At 42.4% G+C, this 21,277-nt stretch overlaps 1 protein-coding gene across 1 annotated transcript in view; it reads right to left on the minus strand.

The window, feature by feature from the left end:
- LOC137543854 (protein FAM222A-like) overlaps positions 1-20,517 on the minus strand; it is a 42,537-nt gene extending 22,020 nt beyond the window's left edge. Inside the window, exon 1 of the mRNA XM_068264926.1 lies at positions 20,436-20,517. Within this exon, the coding sequence (XP_068121027.1) occupies positions 20,436-20,517 (82 nt within the window). The remainder of the gene's footprint in view (positions 1-20,435) is intronic.
- Between the last annotated feature and the right edge of the window lie 760 nt (positions 20,518-21,277).

Raw genomic sequence — 21,277 nt, forward strand, 5'->3', positions numbered from 1 at the left:
AAATAGGTATGATCTAGATACATTAAGTACAAGGGATCTTGCAAGGATTGTGAGGTATTTATGGCACATGGATAAGACCCTTTGTTTACTTAACGCCTACATAAACTCCAGCTGACATGGAGAGGTTTTTTACAGACCCTAACCGGTTTACTGTACGCTGCTGGAACCTGCAAACAGTTAACTGTATGTTACTGAGCAGGGTGGCACTCGGGGGCACAGTGATTCCCTGGGGGGGGGGCAGTGTAGCACTGCCCATGGTTACTGACATGCATTACATTCTGTCGGCACACAGCAATAGTACCGCAACTTCGAGCATCAACCCCATGGTGAGGTACCTAGTGGAATGTGAGGGAGAAAGGGGCACATCCTCACCCCTCCCATGCTAAGTAACTTTTCAAGGGGGGGGGAAGAGTGTTAAGTGCTAGGCATAGGTAGAGGGAAGTCTTAGGATTAGGCATCAGTAAGGTAAACGGAGGTCTAATGCTGGGAATGCACCATAAAATGTTCTGTTAGATTTACCTGCCAGATAGATAATTTCCAAAATTATTATCTAACCATCTATTTGCCTAGCAATTAGGCATTGTTCTACTCAGCAGGAGATAACCATAAGACAATGCACCAGAGATAATGATCAGTCTCTACCAGCACTTTACAGAAAATAATCTAATTACAGAAAATCTTACAGAAAATCTAACAGAAAATTGTATGGTGTATTCCCAGCATTAGGGTTAGGCATCATTAGAGGGAGGTCTTAGGAATAGGCATTGGTAGAGGGGGATTTTAGGCTTAGGCATCAGTGGAGGGAGGGTTCTGTGCGAGAGTAGGTTAGGTTACGACATAGTAAAATATTGGTAAAGATTAACAATATTTTACTATTGGAATTCAGTAGTAGAATGTCGGTAATTTTACTGATATTCTGCTAGCGGCAATCTTGCATGTCATTTTTTCCAGACACCTTTTTTACAAGCATGCCTTTCAGGAGACCTGTAACTCATTTGCCTTGTGTGTAAAATTGTAGCCTATAAACCCCAAAGAGGGTTGTATGCTTTTGATTTTATCCTAATTTTTATTACTTAAAGTCTTCTACTACATTGCTTGAAGAAACTTGTCAACTTGTTTGCAGCTGGCATCCTCTTGTGCCTTGTCAGCTTGCTTTAAGCCTTCTCTATCTTTATTGAAGAGGCAGACGGAGTCCTTGGGCTAGAATCCCTAACACTGCCACTGCTTACTGAGTGCGCCATAGTGACCACAACTCAAGCACTTTGAATCCGCCAGGAGTAAAAGCGCAATATGTTATTTGCCTCATCTTGTATAGGCCCCTGCCTATATATATGTTCAGTGGGATGGTGTGGATAGGTATTAAAGATGAAATATGGTAGCTGCAGCTTCATATAAGCCCCAGTCACTGCTCAGCAGAATTTGCCACCATCACTGGCATAAATGCATTACCCTAACGTATATTTGGTCTGTAAATATAGGCAGGTCCATCAGGATTACATCGGTTAAGTACAGTCCAGAGTTCAAGAAGTACAGATGCTGCAAGTAGTGTCTCTTCAATCAACATAAGAAAATACTTTAGACAAGCTGACAAGACAAAGAACACTTTCAGCTACAAGCAAGATGATAAGATTCTTCATGGAACACAAAAAGTGAATTCTAGTAACATAAAAGAAGACTTCTTGTGATGTGTGGGCAGTGGTTTAAGATGGGGGTCCCAGAGGAGGATACTGAAGTCTTCCACAAACATAGGGCAGAAGATAAAACATTACAACCCCATGTGGTTTCCTTGACTACAATTTTATGCACAGTGCAAATAGGTAAGGGGTCTGTTGGTGGAGACCGGATAGCACTATAAACCCTCCCTGGTATATTACTCTCACCTCATTACTGGAGATCACATACCTCTGAGTGAAGAGTCCTTTGTCCTGGACATTAGAACAAGAGCCTTTTGCAAAGAGGGGGATGATTTGGCCCCCTCTGACCTTTGCAAGCTCGACACTCCTTTCAGTGAATATCTAAACTCATTAAAAGGTATTTTCCTGAGCACGGATAAATGATCACTGTATTTTAAAAGTATTCTGCAAACAGCTTTCAATTGAGTCACTGGAGCCTCCAGATTAGAGAATGGGGATATGGATAGAGTAATGGATACTTAGCCTTGCTTTCAATTTATAGTAAGTATTGTGTTCTGTGAACTCTATACTATTAGCAACATTGGGTTTGTAAGTCAATCCTCAAGCAGTTTAGCCCCATAGACACAACTGACGTCATCAGTGAATTGGTCACTTAAAAACAGTCCAATGATGTGAAGAGATAACAACCAATGATGGTTCTCAGGCACAACAAATGATCTACCCTGGCAGATCTGTTTGGGCGAACCATACCACATGTACGGATTTTGTCAAATTCTGAACAACCACTGGCATACATGCATATTGCGCACTGGTTACTTCAAGTCGAGGACAATACTGTACATGCAGGCTGGTGATTTGTCTGTTATAATGGGAGGACTACGCGCTGCACAGAATGGTGCAGCTACCAGCAGAAGGGGTAAGTGGCAGAACAATGCACTTGGGCATTGGACGTTGTTACAGATCTGCCATGCCAGATGTTTAGGCGACATCAGGGGCTCCTGTACACACACTAGATTCTTGCCCTAAGCGGTCTTTATCAGCCAACCTGGCCGCCTTTAATCTACAGTGTTCACATAGCTTTATATGACATAGCAAGTCTACTTCTGGAAAAAGGTGGACCATATACACTATCCTTTTGCTTTGAGAGGTTAAGGGTTCCACGCAGGTATTTAAATTACAAGTTACTTTAACGGAGTACCTTGTAATTTAAATTATTTTCAGTTTAACTAGAGGCTCTATATAAAGGTAAGCATTTAAAGTTAAAAAAATAACTTATAGGAACAGTCATTTGTTGTAGTTAAATACAAACAGCAGGTGTTTTGTGTGATGTTCATACATTGGCAAGCAATCCTTGCAGCAATACCTATGCTAGGCTTTCTGACCATACTGGTAATGTACCTTTAAACTGGTCCAGGCAGCAGGCTGTGTACACATCATTTTGCATACGTCTGCTCAGCACAAACGAGGCAGGACACGTTATTAGCCCTGACTGGTGCAACAGCACAGCTTGTCATATCGTGTTATAGTCCTAGAGGCCAACACAAATCCTAAGCGAGCAGCTCAACTGACTGCTTATAAGCTTTATTAACCCTTATATAACTCGATCCTTGCGAATGTGTTAGAGTTCCTGTGCACGTCGTTTTGTTTGGCTGGTGCCCAAATTGTTAAGCAGAGACCTACTGAGTGGTTTAAATTAAGCATGTTTTTATCTGAATAAGCAGTTTCTCATCATTTTCTGCATAGCTCTGGCTCTGTTATTATAAACCGGAGCTAGCAGATATTATCTGTACAATATAGCTGAATAAACTCAGTGGTTCGCTATCCCGCCTGGCTTCCTCTCTTAAAATGCAGCCGGCATTGAGCAGACGGTTAATTTTTAGCTTTTGTCTGTTGATTTGAGCTGGTTGTTTCTCAAGCATAACCCTGTGACCTCTGTGGCCTTCTGTTCCTAGAGCAAAAATAAGCTTTTCCTGTACACAAACACATTCTCAGAAAATGCAACATGGCAGCCAATTCAAGCTGCACTAATAGCCAATAGGAACTGTGAAAGTTATCAGGTGTTACCAAAGTTTAAACACAAACCAGAAACATTGTTGCAACAGTGATATCTACACTGAAAGTGCTGATTAACACAGAATATAAGGCAGTACAATTTATAAACATTTAAGGGAAAAACAATTGGGCGTGGTTCATGTGACAATGCCAATTGTTTTGACCCAATGCATATTTGATTGCTATTAAATATTTGTTTGTTTTTCCTACAGAAGTTAATGTTAAGCAGTGGCTGGATAATGTACTGGAGACCAGGGTTCGAATCTCGGCTCTTCCTGTTCAGTAAGCCAGCACCTACTCAGTAGGAGACCTTGGGCAAGACTCCCTGGGCTTGATTCACAAAGCGGTGCTAACTGTTAGCACGGCTGTGAAAACCCCCTTAGCACGTCTAAACGAGCTTTTCACGTATAAAACTTTACGCGCGCAAAACTTTATGCGCGTAAAACTTTACGCGCGCACTGCACAGAGCGCAGGGCGCTCCATGCGAAGTGCCCATTAAAGCCTATGGGACTTAGCGCGAGCATAGGACTTTGCGTGCGGTACTTAGCACACGATCTGATTGAGAAAAACGGTGCTAACCTACTTAGCACCCTGGTTAGCGCGCCTAAAGACTTTAGACGTGCTAAGTAGGTTAGCACTGCTTTGTGAATCAAGCCCCCTAACACTGCTACTGCCTATAAAGCGCACCCTAGTGGCTGCAGCTCTGGTCAGAAGAAAAACACAATATAATTGCTCTGTGTCTTTGTCTAGTCTTAAAAATAGAGGTAATGCGCAATGTGTGTAAGGGCTCATTTACTCCAGTGCGCTTCGGTCTGCTTTTTTTCAGCAACACGTATCTGTAACATGATGTGCTGAAAAAAAGCAGACAGAAGTGCATGAAGTGTGAATGAGCTCTAAGAATGCTGCAGGCTGTAAGTTTTTTCCTCTCGCATGTGAATTTAGAATCAGATGTGAACACTTCTATTGATTTAAATGGGCTGTCCGTTCTAATGCGAATTTGCATTGTGGGAAAGTGCATGTGATATAAACAAGTGTGAACTCTGCCTCAGAGATCTCACACGATTCCTTCCCTCACTCAGTACTCTGGCCTATGCATTAGTGCAGAGGCCAAAGAATGACACTGTAGGCATCTACCTGAAGCACTTGCTTGCACTTCTACCATTTGAAAGCATGAGGGAGAATGGAACACAGCTGACATATTTTAATAATTGTGGGTTAGATAAGAACGGTAGTTGCTGCAACCCGATGTGTTGCTGAGTTTTTAGGTTGTAGGGAGGGGGTATACTTACTTTCTATTTAACAAAGAACTTTAGCGAAAAGGGGGAAAAATTCATCAATACATTGCAAAGTGAGAAGTTCAAAAATACAAGAGAGATCAAGAAATTATTAATATTCGCCAAGTAATTTGTTCATATTGTTTGATGCACTATCAGCCTGCATGTAATCATCTTTACCACTGGCAGACATGAAAAAAACAGACAGCACCAACTGCCATTATTTATAACCACACCCCCTTGCAATGCAATGGGCTTAAAGAAGTTTTTTTTTTCCCCATAGATATACATAAGCACAGAGGGAGGATACTGGTTACTTGGTAGTTGGAAACAGCAATGCAACAAGGCTCACAGACAGGAAACTGTCAGGACCTAGGTCCTGGCATCACACTGTGGGTGGGGTTTCACCGCAATATCAGCCATACTGACCCCCCCCTGATGATCTATTTGAGAAAAGGTAAAGATTTCTTATGGGAAAATAAGTATCAGCTAGGGATTGGGATGGAGCTCAATCCTTGGTTACAGTTCCTCTTTAACTACTAACATTTGTATAACGCCTTTTCCTGTCGGACTCAAAGCACTTGAGCACACTCTCCACCCTTGAGAATTAGAAAGCTTTGCCCAAGGACTTCTTACTGAATAGGTAACTGGCTAAGTCAAGTTTTGAACCCTGGTCTACCTTGTCAAAGGCCATAACTATAACCACTACACTATCCGACCATTATTTCCAACAGAATATTGTTTCAGACTTTTGGCTCTCCAGTCAAACTATCTAATTAGCTCTATGTATTTGAACTATAGGGCCCAATCACACTGGAAATTTTGAGGGTGGTAAACCAAAGGTGTTTTACTGCCCTCAAAACCACTATCAATGCAGCAAAGACGAATTCTGCCCAACCCAACCACATAGGAATGATAAGGGAGTAGTGAAGTTGACGGCATTTATGACAATTCAACATTACGGCTGAGTTCACACTCGGGTGCATTGTACCCGCAATTTGCTGCACAAGTATGGGTTTACTCACAGTGCAGCAATTGTGGCGCGTTTGCAATTTCCAACTATCGCAAACATGCTACATGTAGCATTTCCCTCAGAACACTACAATGCAAAATGTTTTTGTGTCCCCAAGTGTAAATGGGGCTGAAGTGTTTTTGTTGGAATAACGGCCATAAACCACTGTGTGTGTGCGCAGCTGGTTGGTGGCTTTCACGTGCACTGAAACTTATACAGAAGAAGAGAGAAGTACAAGAGCTGCTAAATGCCTAATTTAGTCGCTTCATTACCACTGACAGACGCTTTACAAATGCCTGGAAAACTGCTATATATGGTTTTCCAGGTGTTTACAAAACCAGCAAAGTGAACGAGGCCTTGGGGAACAGCAAGGCAGAGCAATCACGTAAACTATGAAAGGGAGGGCAACGTTCTGCTTATTTCATTGTAGAAAAACCACAGAATATTTGTTAGAAAACCAGAGTTTGAAATAATAGCAGATATTCCAGTTGCGGACAATACACTGCATCTGTCTTACAGTCCACCTGTCCTTACAGAGTTATGGTGGTCACAATCATGATCTTTGCTGGAAAAGAAGCAGGTTTCTTGGCTGTAATGATGATCTTTTGGATATGATTTAGAAACTATTACTAAATCATTCACCTTGAGCAAGTATACAAATCGGAAAGATAACTGCCCCCCTCCCCCCACCAACTGCCCCTCATCCTAGTGGCTGTCATACAATCCACTGGCTGTCAGTCACTGGGGAGAATTTGCTGTGGCAGGGATGACAGTTAGCCATGCCTCCAGAACACTAAGACAATGGATTGTGTCACAACTGTACCATGTGACCAAACACTGCTTGAAATAAGCGGGAAAGCTGCAATAGGTGAGGTGATGAGAGGTGAGGAGGAAGTGGACACAACTGCTCAGCTGCATTCATTTTACATTCAAGTTTACATTTTTATATTGCAAAAACAGCGATTCCTTGCAATATCAATAGAAAATACATATCTTAATCATCGAATTTCTATAAAATGCAAAGATCAGAGTAAGGGTGGACTAGACATTTGTGTGTGAACAGCAATTTTTACTTCTACCCCCACCTGCGTACAATATACAGCTTATCTTCAGAGCCGCCAGAAGCAACCCCACCAACCCCCAACCAAAGCAAAAAAAAAAGCACAGGAAAGCCATTTGCGGATTTTAATGAAGTGATTTTTTTACCATATAAAAACCCTCTGCTGCAGATCTTATTTGACTAAGTTAAAATGGTCAGCATAAAAAAAATAAAATAAACTACAACTAAATGTAAAAGCACCGCACTTCATGGCCAGTAGCAAAAAATGTTAATCGTGGCGCATATGCTAAATTCCCACTTTCAAATTACATCCTGCCATGTGGGCCTGTATCTTTAAGAGACAAATGAAATATTAATAGAGAGAATATTTGCAGATCTGTCTCTTAAATGACAGTACAGAGGGGGGTTTAAACTTGCCTTGGGCAAGCCGCAGGGCCCTTCCAATCCATTTAATGCGAGAATTCTTTTTCTCTGCCTGACAGAAGCGCTGCTCCTTTCTCGGGTTCTGTAACGCTGACTTTGCTGCAGAGTCACGCTGGCTGGGACGGGGTTAAGCAGACGAAAAAAAAACTTGCTGGTTTCACAAACCGTGTTTCACCTTTCACATTTGATACAGATTCCCCCTGTCACTGCGCAATCACACAGCGGCATGTTACTCTCTGTAATCCATGCTGAAACTATTTCTTACAGCCATGGCTAAACTTGGCTCCAAATGCATTTCAATGCAAATCAATGAATAAAGCCACTTAAATTAGGCAGATCTGCAGAAATAATTATATTACGGCACTGCAGCCGCAATAAAATATATGGAGGTGTAAATAACCTTTCCCAACAGCTAGAGGTGTACTTTGTATCCTTAGAATATATTGGATTTCAAACGCTTCCCGATTCATCAATATACAAAAAAAAAAGCTGGCTAACTCAGTGGCGGATAAAGGCGTACAGTACATAAGTGACATTTAATTAAACAGAAGCCGCTCCTCTCTGCTGAACAGAGCAATACAGGAATGAATTTGGCCGCACGGATTTGCAGATGATTTATATATAATTTAAATACGGCTCCTGCCGCGCACTCAGCCGAGTGAATCAGGAGAGATCTGCCGGCAAAGGAGGAGAAGTTTATGGCTCTGCATTGCGCGGCCCGCTCCTCCGGGAGCAGAGGGGTTAAACCTGCGCCGCCACATGCGTGGAAATTGTAATTGGGTTATTGGCGGCTCGGATTCAGATTAAAAAAAAAAAAAAAAAGAATCTAAAAGAGTTAGCGGGAAAAAAATAATAAATGAGATTAGCATTTGCTGAGAAACATAAGAGGTGGAAAACAAACAGCTATTTTCAAGGCTTGAATGATGGAGGTGCCAGAGGCTGTGTCCGGATCCACTACTTCATCCTAATTTCATACAAAGGCTTGCAGATATGTTAAATATGCTCCCAGCAGAGTTGACATGGAGGTAAATGCTTTCATGCTGAATAAAATACTGGCATTGAGGACACATATTTGTGCATTTTTACCCTTGTACTGCAACATCTTTGAATATTAAATGTTTTTTTTCAAGGGCACAAAGCATATATGTGAGAGTCTACAGTGCATAATAAATCCACACATATATTTTACTGCTGATCAGGCTGAAATGAATTCACCAGCTCTGCTCAGCTGTTGAAGGGTAGAGGAGTATTAGTCTGCTTACTTATAAGAGGGGTTCCCATGGTCCATGGATCTCGGGTATCAAAAGACTTAAGTTGCCTATAGCAACCCTAATCCACATGTCATTTAAAACAATCCTGTCATACACCTGGCAGAGAAGTGGATCACATCATGAAGACTACATAAACAGAGGTTGCTTTTGGTGAACAGCTGAATGTGAAGGCTATGGCAGAGTCCAGAGATACCGGCTACTGAAGTGAGTAAAAGGAAATGATCTCTTGAGATTCCTGGGCTGCAACCAAATATGGAATCAGTATAAGGCTTTTGAAATGGAAGGAGCCTGGATGAACTAACATTTTACAGGGAAATGCAGCACATTCATATTATTTCTAAATCCTGTGTTGTTTATACTGTTATGATTTTTGGACAAAGCCAGCTCAAAGGAAAACTCCAGCAGGTGTTTAAATAAAAAAAAGAGTTACCCTAGTTATTTCATCTTAATTAATTTAATTTTCCTACTGCATCCTACAAAAGACTGCATAAAATAGTAAGTTTAGCTCAGTGATGGTAAACCGAAGAGCCAGGTCACCCAGGCGTCTCACAGATTACAGCTGGTGACCAACTTTTTAACGTTTTCTCAAGGATCTTGTTCCTAAAATACTCCAACCAGCTCCTAGATTGGACAGAATGGCTCCTGATTGCAATATTAATGTCTTTATGTAATACAATAATGCTGAGCTCTTCTGCAGCACAGTTCCCCCTGGAGAGCTTACAATCTAATTGCTACCATAGTCTTGGTCTAATAGTCTATCTCTATCATATTGTTATTATATAGAGCTGACATCTTCCATAGTACATTGTCATGTCACTGACATTCTCAGAAGAGCTCACAATCTACCCTACCATGATCATAATGAGTCTAATGTCTCTACTATAGTCGATTTGTGCGGGGGGGGGGGGGGGGGGGGGGTAGCAATGAACTCACCAGTTATGGGAGGTGAGAGCAAAATTAAGTACTTGGAGAAAACAACACTGACGTGGAGATAATGCAAACTGCTTGCAGGAATTTGGTTTTAAAACTAATCCCTCATCCCCTCTCAACTAACTTAGAATTGTATTCCACCAGCCCACGAAACCCCTATGCAGTCTTGGCCACTCGGCCAGCGAACCACCAGGCAGATCATTTCAACAGAGCATTGTTCTTGCCACTTACTCTGCCGCCCGCGCCACTTCGCCTGCATAGGAACAGAAAACATTGCTAGCCCGCAGGCTAGTGAAGCATCTGTACAGCCTCCGTCCTGCAATGTCACATAAGGGATCAGGTGCAAACTCCCATTGGGCGACATGCTTTGTTCATGTGTACGAGGTTTAAAGACTAATGTACTTATATTGACTCTTACTTTCTCTGTCCTATATCTGTAGATTCAAACCAATATTATTGCTTACATCATCTCAAAATTAAAACTTTGTAGCCTAACCTGATTTATTGGAATGCGTTTTATATTGCAATACATCACAAAGTGCAGTGATCACTAGAAGCTTAATGGAAGCAAGATCAAACAGTTTAACCTTCATTAACATGCCTGTCACTGCCTGGTAATGGATGTAATTCTCAGGCATGTGATGAATAGACATTATAACCAAGCCTCTTTACTAGCTAGTTAATCTGTGTTGTAAACCCAGATTGACCCAAACTGTAATATTCACTTCACAGAACTGATTGCTGAAGCAGGCCAAGGCTTTATCTCACAAAGTGCAAGAGCAAGCAAACGCCACAATAGGTTATTTTCATAGCACAAAACCACTCCGCACCACAGAAAGTAACATTTACACAATAAAGCTTATTGTATAGCGGCTGCGCCACCCTGTTTGGCATGCAAGCGGTTAAAAGGAACACAATATAAAAGGAGTAGGATAAGGAGTGAAATCACCCAGAATTTAGACAAAGGAAGCAGTATTAAAATAGAGTCCTATTGAAATGATTGAAAGGGCCTTATCAGACCCTGTCATATCTCTCTCTGTGCTGGTGCCACTGGAAATGGAGCTGAAAGTCTCTCACTGCTGCACACAGCCAGCTTACCCACCTCACAGCTGACAGCACACATAACAATCAGCTCAACTGCTGAGGAAAAAGAGGTGTAAATAATAAAGGTGAACTAAAGGCAAGCACATACCATTTATATTCAGTCTATTTAGCATTACATCTTCTGCAGCGCATTGCACAGTATGTAGTCTTGTCACTAACTGTCCCTCATAAGGGCTTACAGGCTCACAGTCTAATCCCTTCCATAGTCATATGTCCATCATAGACAAAAGGCCAATTTGGGTCAATTTTGGGGAAGACAATTAACTTATCTGTATGTTGTTGGGATGTGGAAGGGAGCTTGAGTGCCTGGAGGGAACCCAAGCAAACACAGGGAGAACATACAACCTCCATGTAGAGTGTCCTGGCCAAGATATGAACGAGGAACACAGTGCTGCAAGGCGAGAGGTCCATCCAGTACCCACTACACCACTGACATTTTTAAGGGATTCCCGAAGTGACATGTGACATGATGAGACAGACATGTTTGTACAGTGCCTAGCACACAAATAACTATGTTGTGTTCCTTTTTTTCTTTCTCTGCCTGAAAGAGTTAAATATCAGGTATGTAAGTGGTTGACTCAGTCCTGACTCAGACAGGAAGTGACTACAGTGTGACCCTCACTGATAAGAAATTCCCCTTTTTATCTCTTTCTTGCTCTCAGAAGCCATTTTCTGCTAGGAAAGTGTTTTATAGTTGGAATTTCTTATCAGTGAGGGTCACACTGTAGTCACTTCTTGTCTGAGTCAGGACTGAGTCAGTCACTTACATACCTGATATTTAACTCTTTCAGGCAGAGTAAAAAAAAAAAAAGAAACACAGCATAGTTATTTGTGTGCTAGGCACTGTACATACACATGTCTATCTCATGTCCCATGTCACTTCGGGTATCCTTTAATAATTAGGCTCTTAGCTCTACAAAAACATATAACTGAACGCGAATACTGTATATAAGTACAGGCCCTCATCGAGTTACAAAAGAGAAAGGGACTGTATGTGTGTTAAAGGGAACCTTAACTGAGAAGGATATGGATGTTTCCCTTAAACAATACCAGTTGCCTGGCAGACCTGCTGATCTTTGGCTGCAGCAATGGCTGAATCACACACCTGAAATAAGCATGCAGCTAATCCAGTCTGCCTTCAGTAAGAGCACCCGATTTGCATGCTTGTTGAGGGGCTGTGGCTACAAGTATTAGAGACACGGGATCAGCAGGAGAGTCAGGCAACTGGTATTATTTTAAAAGGAAAAATCCATATCCTTCTCAGTTTAGGTTCCCTTTAAAGGGGAACTGAAGAGAGAGGTATATGGAGGCTGCCATTTTTATTTCCTTTTAAGCAATACCAGTTGCCTGGCAGCCCTGCCTCTAATACTATTAGCCATAGCTCCTGAACAAGCATGCAGCAGATCAGGTGTTTCAGACTTTAAAGTCAGATCTGACAAGACTAGTTGCATGCTTGTTTCTGGTGTTATTCGGATACTACTGCAGAGAAATAGACCAGCAGGGCTGCCAGGCAACTGGTATTGATTAAAAGGAAATAAATATGGCAGCCTCCGTATACCTCTTACTTCAGTTCCCCTTTAACCACTTAAGGACCGCCCCCAGCCGATGGGTGGCGGCAAAGTCCGGGCCCAAACGACCGCAATACGCCCATCGGCGGGGGCGGCTGCGGGAGTGGCTATGCGGCGATCGCGTCATTTGTGACGCGATCAGCCGCTGGGGACTGGCTCCGCCCACCGCTCGCTGTAACCCGCCGGACGTTCGGAAGCGCCGGCGGGTTACTAGCTGCCCGATCGCCGCACGGAAAGTGTATAATAGGCTTTGTAATGTATACAAAGCCTATTATACTGGCTGCCTCCTGCCCTGGTGGTCCCAGTGTCCGAGGGACCACCAGGGCAGGCTGCAGCCACCCTAGTCTGCACCCAAGCACACTGATTACCCCCCCCTGCCCCCTGATCTCCCACAGCACCCCTCAGACCCCCACCCTGCCCACCCCCCAGACCACTGTTTGCACCCAATCACCCCCCTAATCACCCATCAATCACTCCCTGTCACTATCTGTCAACGCTATTTTTTTTTTAGTCCCTAATCTGCCCCCTACTCCCTCCTGATCACCCCCCCACCCCTCAGATTCTCCCCAGACCCCCCCCCCCGTGTACTGTATGCATCTATCCCCCCTGATCACCTGTCAATCACCTGTCAATCACCTGTCAATCACCCGTCAATCACCCGTCAATCACCCGTCAATCACCCGTCAATCACCCGTCAATCACCCGTCAATCACCCCCTGTCACTGCCACCCATCAATCAGCCCCTAACCTGCCCCTTGCGGGCAATCTGATCACCCACACCAATAGATCGCCCGCAGATCCGACATCAGATCACCTCCCAAATGCAGTGTTTACATCTCTTCTCTCCTCTAAACACCCACTAATTACCCATCAATCACCCATCAATCACCCCCTATCACCACCTGTCACTGTTACCCATCAGATTAGACCCTAATCTGCCCCTTGCAGGCACCCAATCACCCGCCCACACGCTCAGATTGCCCTCAGACCCCCCCTTATCAATTCGCCAGTGCAATATTTACATCTGTTATTCCCTGTAATAACCCACTGATCACCTGTCAATCACCCATCAATCACCCCCTGTCACTGCCACCCATCAATCACCCCGTCACTGCCACCCATCAATCAGCCCCTAACCTGCCCCTTGCGGGCAATCTGATCACCCACCCACACCAATAGATCGCCCGCAGATCCGACATCAGATCACCTCCCAAATGCAGTGTTTACATCTCTTCTCTCCTCTAAACACCCACTAATTACCCATCAATCACCCATCAATCACCCCCTATCACCACCTGTCACTGTTACCCATCAGATTAGACCCTAATCTGCCCCTTGCCGGCACCCAATCACCCGCTCAGATTGCCCTCAGACCCCCCCTTATCAATTCGCCAGTGCAATATTTACATCTGTTATTCCCTGTAATAACCCACTGATCACCTGTCAATCACCCATCAATCACCCCCTGTCACTGCCACCCATCAATCACCCCCTGGCACTGCCACCCATCAATCAGCCCCTAACCTGCCCCTTGCGGGCAATCTGATCACCCACCCACACCAATAGATCGCCCGCAGGTCCGACATCAGATCACCTCCCAAGTGCAGTGTTTACATCTCTTCTCTCCTCTAAACACCCACTAATCACCCATCAATCACCCCCTATCACCACCTGTCACTGTTACCCATCAGATTAGACCCTAATCTGCCCCTAGGGCACCCAATCACCCGCCCACACCTCAGAACGCCCTCAGACCCCAGCCCTGATCACCTCGCCAGTGCATTGCTTGCATCTATTTCCCCCCTCTAATCACACCTTGAGACACCCATCAATCACCTCCTGTCACCCCCTAGCACACCTACCCATCAGATCAGGCCCTAATTTGCCCCGTGTGGGCTCCTGATCACTCGGCCAAACCATCAGATCCCCCTCAGACCCCCTTCCGATCACCTCCCCAGTGCATTGATTGCATCTATTTTCCCCTCTAACCGCCCCCTGAGACACCCATCAATCACCTCCTGTCACCCCCCTAGCACTCCTATCCATCAGAACAGGCCCAATACATCCTGTCATCTAAGAGGCCACCCTGCTTATGACCGGTTCCGCAAAATTTGCCCCCTCATAGACCACCTGTCATCAAAATTTGCAGATGCTTATACCCCTGAACAGTCATTTTGAGGCATTTGTTTTCTAGACTACTCCTCGCGGTTTAGGGCCCCTAAAATGCCAGGGCAGTATAGGAACCCCACAAGTGACCCCATTTTAGAAAGAAGACACCCCAAGGTATTCTGTTAGGTGTATGATGAGTTCATAGAAGATTTTATTTTTTGTCAAAAGTTAGCGGAAATTGGATTTTTATTGTTTTTTTCACAAAGTGTCATTTTTCACTAACTTGTGACAAAAAATAAAATCTTCTACGAACTCACCATACCCCTAACGGAATACCTTGGGGTGTCTTCTTTCTAAAATGGGGTCACTTGTGGGGTTCCTATACTGCCCTGGCATTTTAGGGGCCCTAAACCGTGAGAAGTAGTCTAGAAAACAAATGCCTCAAAATGACCTGTGAATAGGACGTTGGGCCCCTTAGCGCACCTAGGCTGCAAAAAAGTGTCACACATGTGGTATCGCCGTACTCAGAAGAAGTAGTATAATGTGTTTTGGGGTGTATTTTTATACATACCCATGCTGGGTGGGAGAAATCTCTCTGTAAATGGACAATTGTGTGTAAAAAAAAATCAAATAATTGTCATTTACAGAGATATTTCTCCCACCCAGCATGGGTATGTGTAAAAATACACCCCAAAACACATTATAATACTTCTCCCGAGTACGGCGATACCACATGTGTGGCACTGTTTTGCACCCTAACTGCGCTAAGGGGCCCAAAGTCCAATGAGCATCTTTAGGCTTTACAGGGGTGCTTACAATTAGGCACCTCCCAAAATGCCAGGACAGTGAACACACCCCACAAATGACCCCATTTTGGAAAGTAGACACTTCAAGGTATTCAGAGAGGAGCATAGTGAGTCCGTGGCAGATTTCATTTTTTTTTGTCGCAAGTTAGAAGAAATGGAAACTTTTTTTTTTTTTTTCTTTTTTGTCAGAAAGTGTCATTTTCCGCTAACTTGTGACAAAAAATAAAATCTTCTATGAACGCACCATGCCTCTCACTGAATACTTTGGGATGTCTTCTTTCCAAAATGGGGTCATTTGGGGGGTATTTGTCCTTTCCTGGAATTTTAGCCCCTCATGAAACCTGACAGGTGCGCAGAAAAGTCAGAGATGCTTAAAAATGGGAAAATTCACTTTTGGCACCATAGTTTGTAAACGCTATAACTTTTACCCAATCCAATAAATATACACTGAATGGTTTTTTTTTTATCAAAGACATGTAGCAGAATAACTTTCGCGCTCAAATGTATAGGAAATTTTACTTTATTTGAAAAATGTCAGCACAGAAAGTTAAAAAAAATCATTTTTTTGCCAAAATTCATGTCTTTTTTGCTGAATATAATAAAAAGTAAAAATCGCAGGAGCAATCAAATAGCACCAAAAGAAAGCTGTATTAGTGACAAGAAAAGGAGGTAAAATTCATTTAGGTGGTAGGTTGTATGAGCGAGCAATAAACCGTGAAAGCTGCAGTGGTCTGAATGGAGAAAAAGGCTCTGGTCCTTAAGGGGCGAAAAGACTGTGGTCCTGAAGTGGTTAAAAAGGACAACTGAAGTGAGAGGGAAATGGAGGCTGTCTACCTCCTTTTTCTGCCTCTTATGCCCCAACTCCCCCATTTTCCCCCTTTGTACCACATGTGCTTCCTCTGCCCCCTTTTCATGCCTACTGCTCCTCCTATTTTTGGTCTCCTGTCCCCTCTTTGTGGCACCTCTGCCTCCATTTACGATGTTGATCCAGGGCCCACAGTAAATGCTTAAAGAACAGCTCCAGTTCCATCTCTGCACTCTCTTCACTGCATCACCTTTCCTTGGCTATCCTTCTGCAGCAGATCTCATCAGTGACATCACCTTCTGCTGTTTGAAAATTGGGGACAGACTGTAAAATTCAATATTTTCTGACTGAGTTTTCAATCTAAAGATAAGGCCATACACAAGTCAGTGATTAATTAGCCTGGTAAGCAACTGATCTACTATCCTGTATGACTTGAGTTTGATCAAATTTTAGCAGAAACAATTAATTGCTAAGCACCATAAAAAAATGGCCTTCAATTCTGCTCGTCCCTGCCACTGAATTAAAATTTACCGCCGTGCCTTATTTTATCAATAGAATGTCCTAAAGTGGTCATTGATCAGGCTTGAGAGGGTCAATAGGTCATTGACCAATCTGATCAAAGTGATTGAATCTACCATAAAATTGCAAACGTGTAAAGTCACCTTTAAAAAAAAAAAAAAAGTGAGAAAAGGGTTAAAACAATCCTGAAGCGTAAAATTAAATACTTACCTTAGTAGTGGAAAGCCTCTGAATAGTGCTCCGCCAGGCCACTGTTCAACTGCTGGATCCCTCTTTATCTTTTGGCCAGGAGTGCAGTCATGTATATGCCACACTACACATGCTCAAATACGGTCCACGCAGGTTGAGCTGAAGGAAGCACTTGTACATGTTTTTTTTCCCACAGTGTATTGGCTAAGGGCTCTGCCTTTCACACAGGAGTCCTGGGTTCAAATCTTGGCTCTTCCTGTTCTGTAAGCCAGCACCTAATCAGTAAGGAGCTGGAATCCCTAACACCGCTATTGCCTACTGAGCGTGCCCTAGTGCCTGCCTGCAGCTCAAGCAATTTGAGTCTGCCAGGAGAAAAGCGCAATATAAAAATGTTATTGGTCTTGCTGCAGGGACTGCAATAGCTGAAGGCCCAATCATTGTCATTAGACGTGCACCGTATTTGTGGAAAAAACCCAAAGGTTTGTGGTTTGGGATCAATATTTAAAGGTGCTTGCAGAAGTGTGTCTTACTAAAAGTCCAGTAACCTCACAAATTAAAAACGTCTCTCCAAGCAAAGCCATGCAAGCCTGTATGCTTTGAGTGGCAGCCTGGTATTGTTTGTGGAGATAAAGGGGTTTACTTGACCATTGTTGATTTGATTTAATTTTTCAAATGCTTACAGAACAAGAGACAGTAATAACATCACGTCAAAAGATATTCGCAATTCTGCCCTGTATCAATCACCCACAGATGGGATTAATTTCTGACTTGATTTATTGGTTTGTGGGAATTTACATGAAAACAAGGGATTTTCAGCCCCATGTTAGGCAGTGAAGCGTAGCACAATCTGTGCACTGAGTTATGTCTGCAGTTACAACACAGACGCAACTATAGCAGCTCCAACATTTCCAACTTATTTGGTTAAAGTGATGTCACCCTGGGGGTTTCCACTGTAATTTAGTTTTAATTCATGTGAATAACTTAGGTCATATTTCAGCACAGGTTGATAGAAGCCATTAAAATAAGTATTATGAAATAACGCAAACAATTGTATTCCTTGATTTATGTCCTTTTCATTCAGAGCTTTTCCAGTCAACCCTCATTTACCTGTATGAAAAAGGGTCTGTTTTAATTACTTTAATCACCAACATTGAGAACTAGCAATAGTCTAACGCATGTGAATATATATTTGCCTGCTACAATTAAGAAAAAAATTGTAGGACAGGAATTCCCTTGCCTTGCCATATGAGTGAAAGAGCAATAAATTAATGCCTTTTTTATTGTCCTGACCTTCATTTCTCCTGAGACAATTAGGCCCCATTCACACTTGCAAAACGCTAGCTATTTTGCTAGCGTTTTGCTCTGGTGATTTTTGCCGATTATTGCCAAAAATCGCCAATCGCAATTTTCCGCGATCGCGATTAGCGTTTCTGTAGCACTAAACGCAATCGCCGGAAAATGGTGCAGGATACAATTTTTTTGGCGCAATTTGCGTTAATTATCGCCCAAGTGAGAACGGGCCAATAGGTTTCTATTGCACTAGTGCTTTCAAAAGCGCTAGCGCTTGAGCGTTTTGCCGAAATCGTCGGCAAAAGACTCAGGTGTGAACGCGGCCTTACTGATTTTAGACACAGAAGACACACTAAATGTCCAAAATGAGAGCAAAATAGCAGCACATTTATTTGCTGCTCTATCCAGGTGATGTTGCATATTGCTCAGCTCATAATGTTGTGCAGCTAAGTGCGTGTGCCTATTTTTTTTAGAATAAGAACATAAACAGATATAGAGACAGTAAAGCAGTAGATAAGTGATGTGTGGTGCTGAAGAAAGCTCATAAACAAGCCTAAAATAAGCTTTGTAATGCCCCGGTCAATGATTTTACTGCACCTGGTGAGTTAAGCCTTGTACACATGCTAGATGTTTCTTGCCCGAGGTAGCTGGTTGGGAATGCTTATGCCAAATAGGGATGGTCAATGAGATGCAAATAATTTCAAGTTGATAAAGGATTATGCAAATCTTGTATGTAAATTTATACAGCTTGAAAATGGACCAATCAAATTTTACCTCAGCAGGATTTAATTGGTCCATTTTCAAGCTGCATAAATTTGCTTAATGCTGCATTAACTCAAAATTATTTGCATCTCATTGACCATCCCTAATGCCAAGAATCTAGTTTGTGTATAGTGGCTCCGAATGCATCGCCAAGAGATTTTGAGTGCCAGATTATCTTGCCAACCCCTACATAGTGCAGCAGTTGTCGTCCTTCCTCCCCTTCCATAGCTACAGAGCATGTCACTAGCCTAAATATCCATGAGGACTACAGCAATTATAATTTGTCATTTGTCAAATAAATAAGCCGGCAAACTGTGTGAATTTTACTTACTTGAAGGGTTGTTTTTTTAACATCTACTACAACTGATTTTGACCCTGCTCTTTATTTGTATCTCTTTTTATTATGAAATAAAATGCAGATTTATTTAACAGCATTTTTAAAACGCACCTTTTCACTTTAGCCTACCCCCCTCACTGGTGCTCTAAACCCACAGCTGAACTCTGGTCCCCACCTCTACCTCTAGATTGTAAGCCTTTGGGCAGGGTCCTCCTCGTGTCTTCTACCTGTTCATGCACCTCCATTACAATACACCCATCCTATAGATCTGAGTGAACTCTTGAGTGAACTCGACTTGCCTAATCTCCATACTCCCCTCCAGTGACTGACTAAGCATTACCTTGTACTCATAGTGTGCGTGATCTAGGTTGCTTGTATTCCTGTACTGTCAAATTGCTGTATGTCACCCCTAAATATTGTCTGTAACCTTAACTAATGTCCAGCGCTGCGTAATATGTAGGCACTTTATAAATACAACAAATAAAATAAATAGGACTGTAAACTGTAGTCAACCTCTTCTACTTTTTTTTTCTATCCCTGCATTGCTTATTTAATTGAGTCATGTGGTCATACAGATGAGATCACACATGTTAAGAAAAAGCATCGCACTATGGAAATTTAAATAAAACCTAAACCAATTGCTGAAAAAGAGATTCACTAAAAGCAGATTTTATCAGATTAAAATTGTAAGAAATAAAGCCCCTGAAAATGTGAAATGTCCCTTTAAGCATTAATGGCATTTATATGACATGATTCATTGGCATCTATGTAATTTGCCTCTGCTTACCCACTGAGATACACATAAGCCTATAGCCTACTAGCTTTTCTATAACCAGCTTCACCACTCTCATTGAGATTCACAGACAAGGAGAGGATGCGGTGTCTGTTTCAGATCACTTGGTCCAGTAGGCTCTGCAAATACCTGTGTCTATACACTGTACATGTCACTGCTTAAGTCGCCAACTTTGCAAGCTGTTTCCAAGCACCTCAGGCATTGTATTATCTGTCTTCTGCTGGGCATAACCTCTCCTGACAAAGCTCATCTAACACTGACACGGGAATCTGTCTTTTTTTCTATGCTGGAGAGTATAGCACACTGTGTGCTGTATTCCACTCTCACAATGCGTGAAGCACAACCCACATAATTCAAATTTGAAGCAAGTACCCCATTACCATTATCAATATTGAACTACACTATTAAGGCTAAATATGAAAACAAGAGATAAAACCTGAAAAGTAAAGTGAGAATCGCACAAAATTTACACAAAAACAATTCTGCACACAACTTACACTTTCGAGGTTCCAGCCCCTTGTTTGCACATGCGAGGTGCTTTACTGGAGGATTCTGGGTTCTCTGAAGACATGCCAACATAGTTGCAAAGACTTACAGTCAGCTAGGCAGATGGCAACACTGCAAGAAGAGATTAATAACATTAGTCAGCCATTCTCACACCACTTGACTTTACAATCAAGCACACATTGGAAAAAAAAAAAAAAAAACTCTACAAAATCAACCATCCTTACTTGTTTGAAGGGCCAGTCCTTGTTTTGGAACCAAAATTTCCCTATCCCTCTTTCCAATTCCAACTATTTGAAATAGGATTGCTATAAAACAATATATATATATATATATATATATATATATATATATATATATATATATATATATATATATATATATATATATTATATATATATATTTTTTTTTTAAACACACTAAAGCTAAACTGCGCACGGCAACTTTACCGGCGTATCCTGCATCAGGTCCAAAGGCCCTTTTTCTCCTAAGTTTTCTACTAGGAGATAATTTCTCATGTTACCTTTAAAATAACGTTTCAGCTTTTTGCAATTATAAAAGTACCAAAAAGTAAGTGAAAAAAGCACCATCAACCTCCTTGGCAGTATGATTCTTTCCAGATTGCAGGATATCATTTTTTCTGCTTTTAGACCCCAAAATACAGGAAAAAAAAAAAATCACACCCCAAAGATGCCCCAGCACCTACTACACATAACTCACCTTCCTGGGATCCAGCAGTGCATCTCTTCCTCCTGTCCTCTGGGGGCACTCTATCTATGGTGAAGTCACCTGCTGTCGTGACAGATGGCGATCTCACCTGAGAGACAAGGAGCTT

The sequence above is a fragment of the Hyperolius riggenbachi genome, unplaced genomic scaffold, assembly GCF_040937935.1.
Source record: "Hyperolius riggenbachi isolate aHypRig1 unplaced genomic scaffold, aHypRig1.pri scaffold_249, whole genome shotgun sequence".
Lineage (NCBI taxonomy): Eukaryota > Metazoa > Chordata > Amphibia > Anura > Hyperoliidae > Hyperolius > Hyperolius riggenbachi.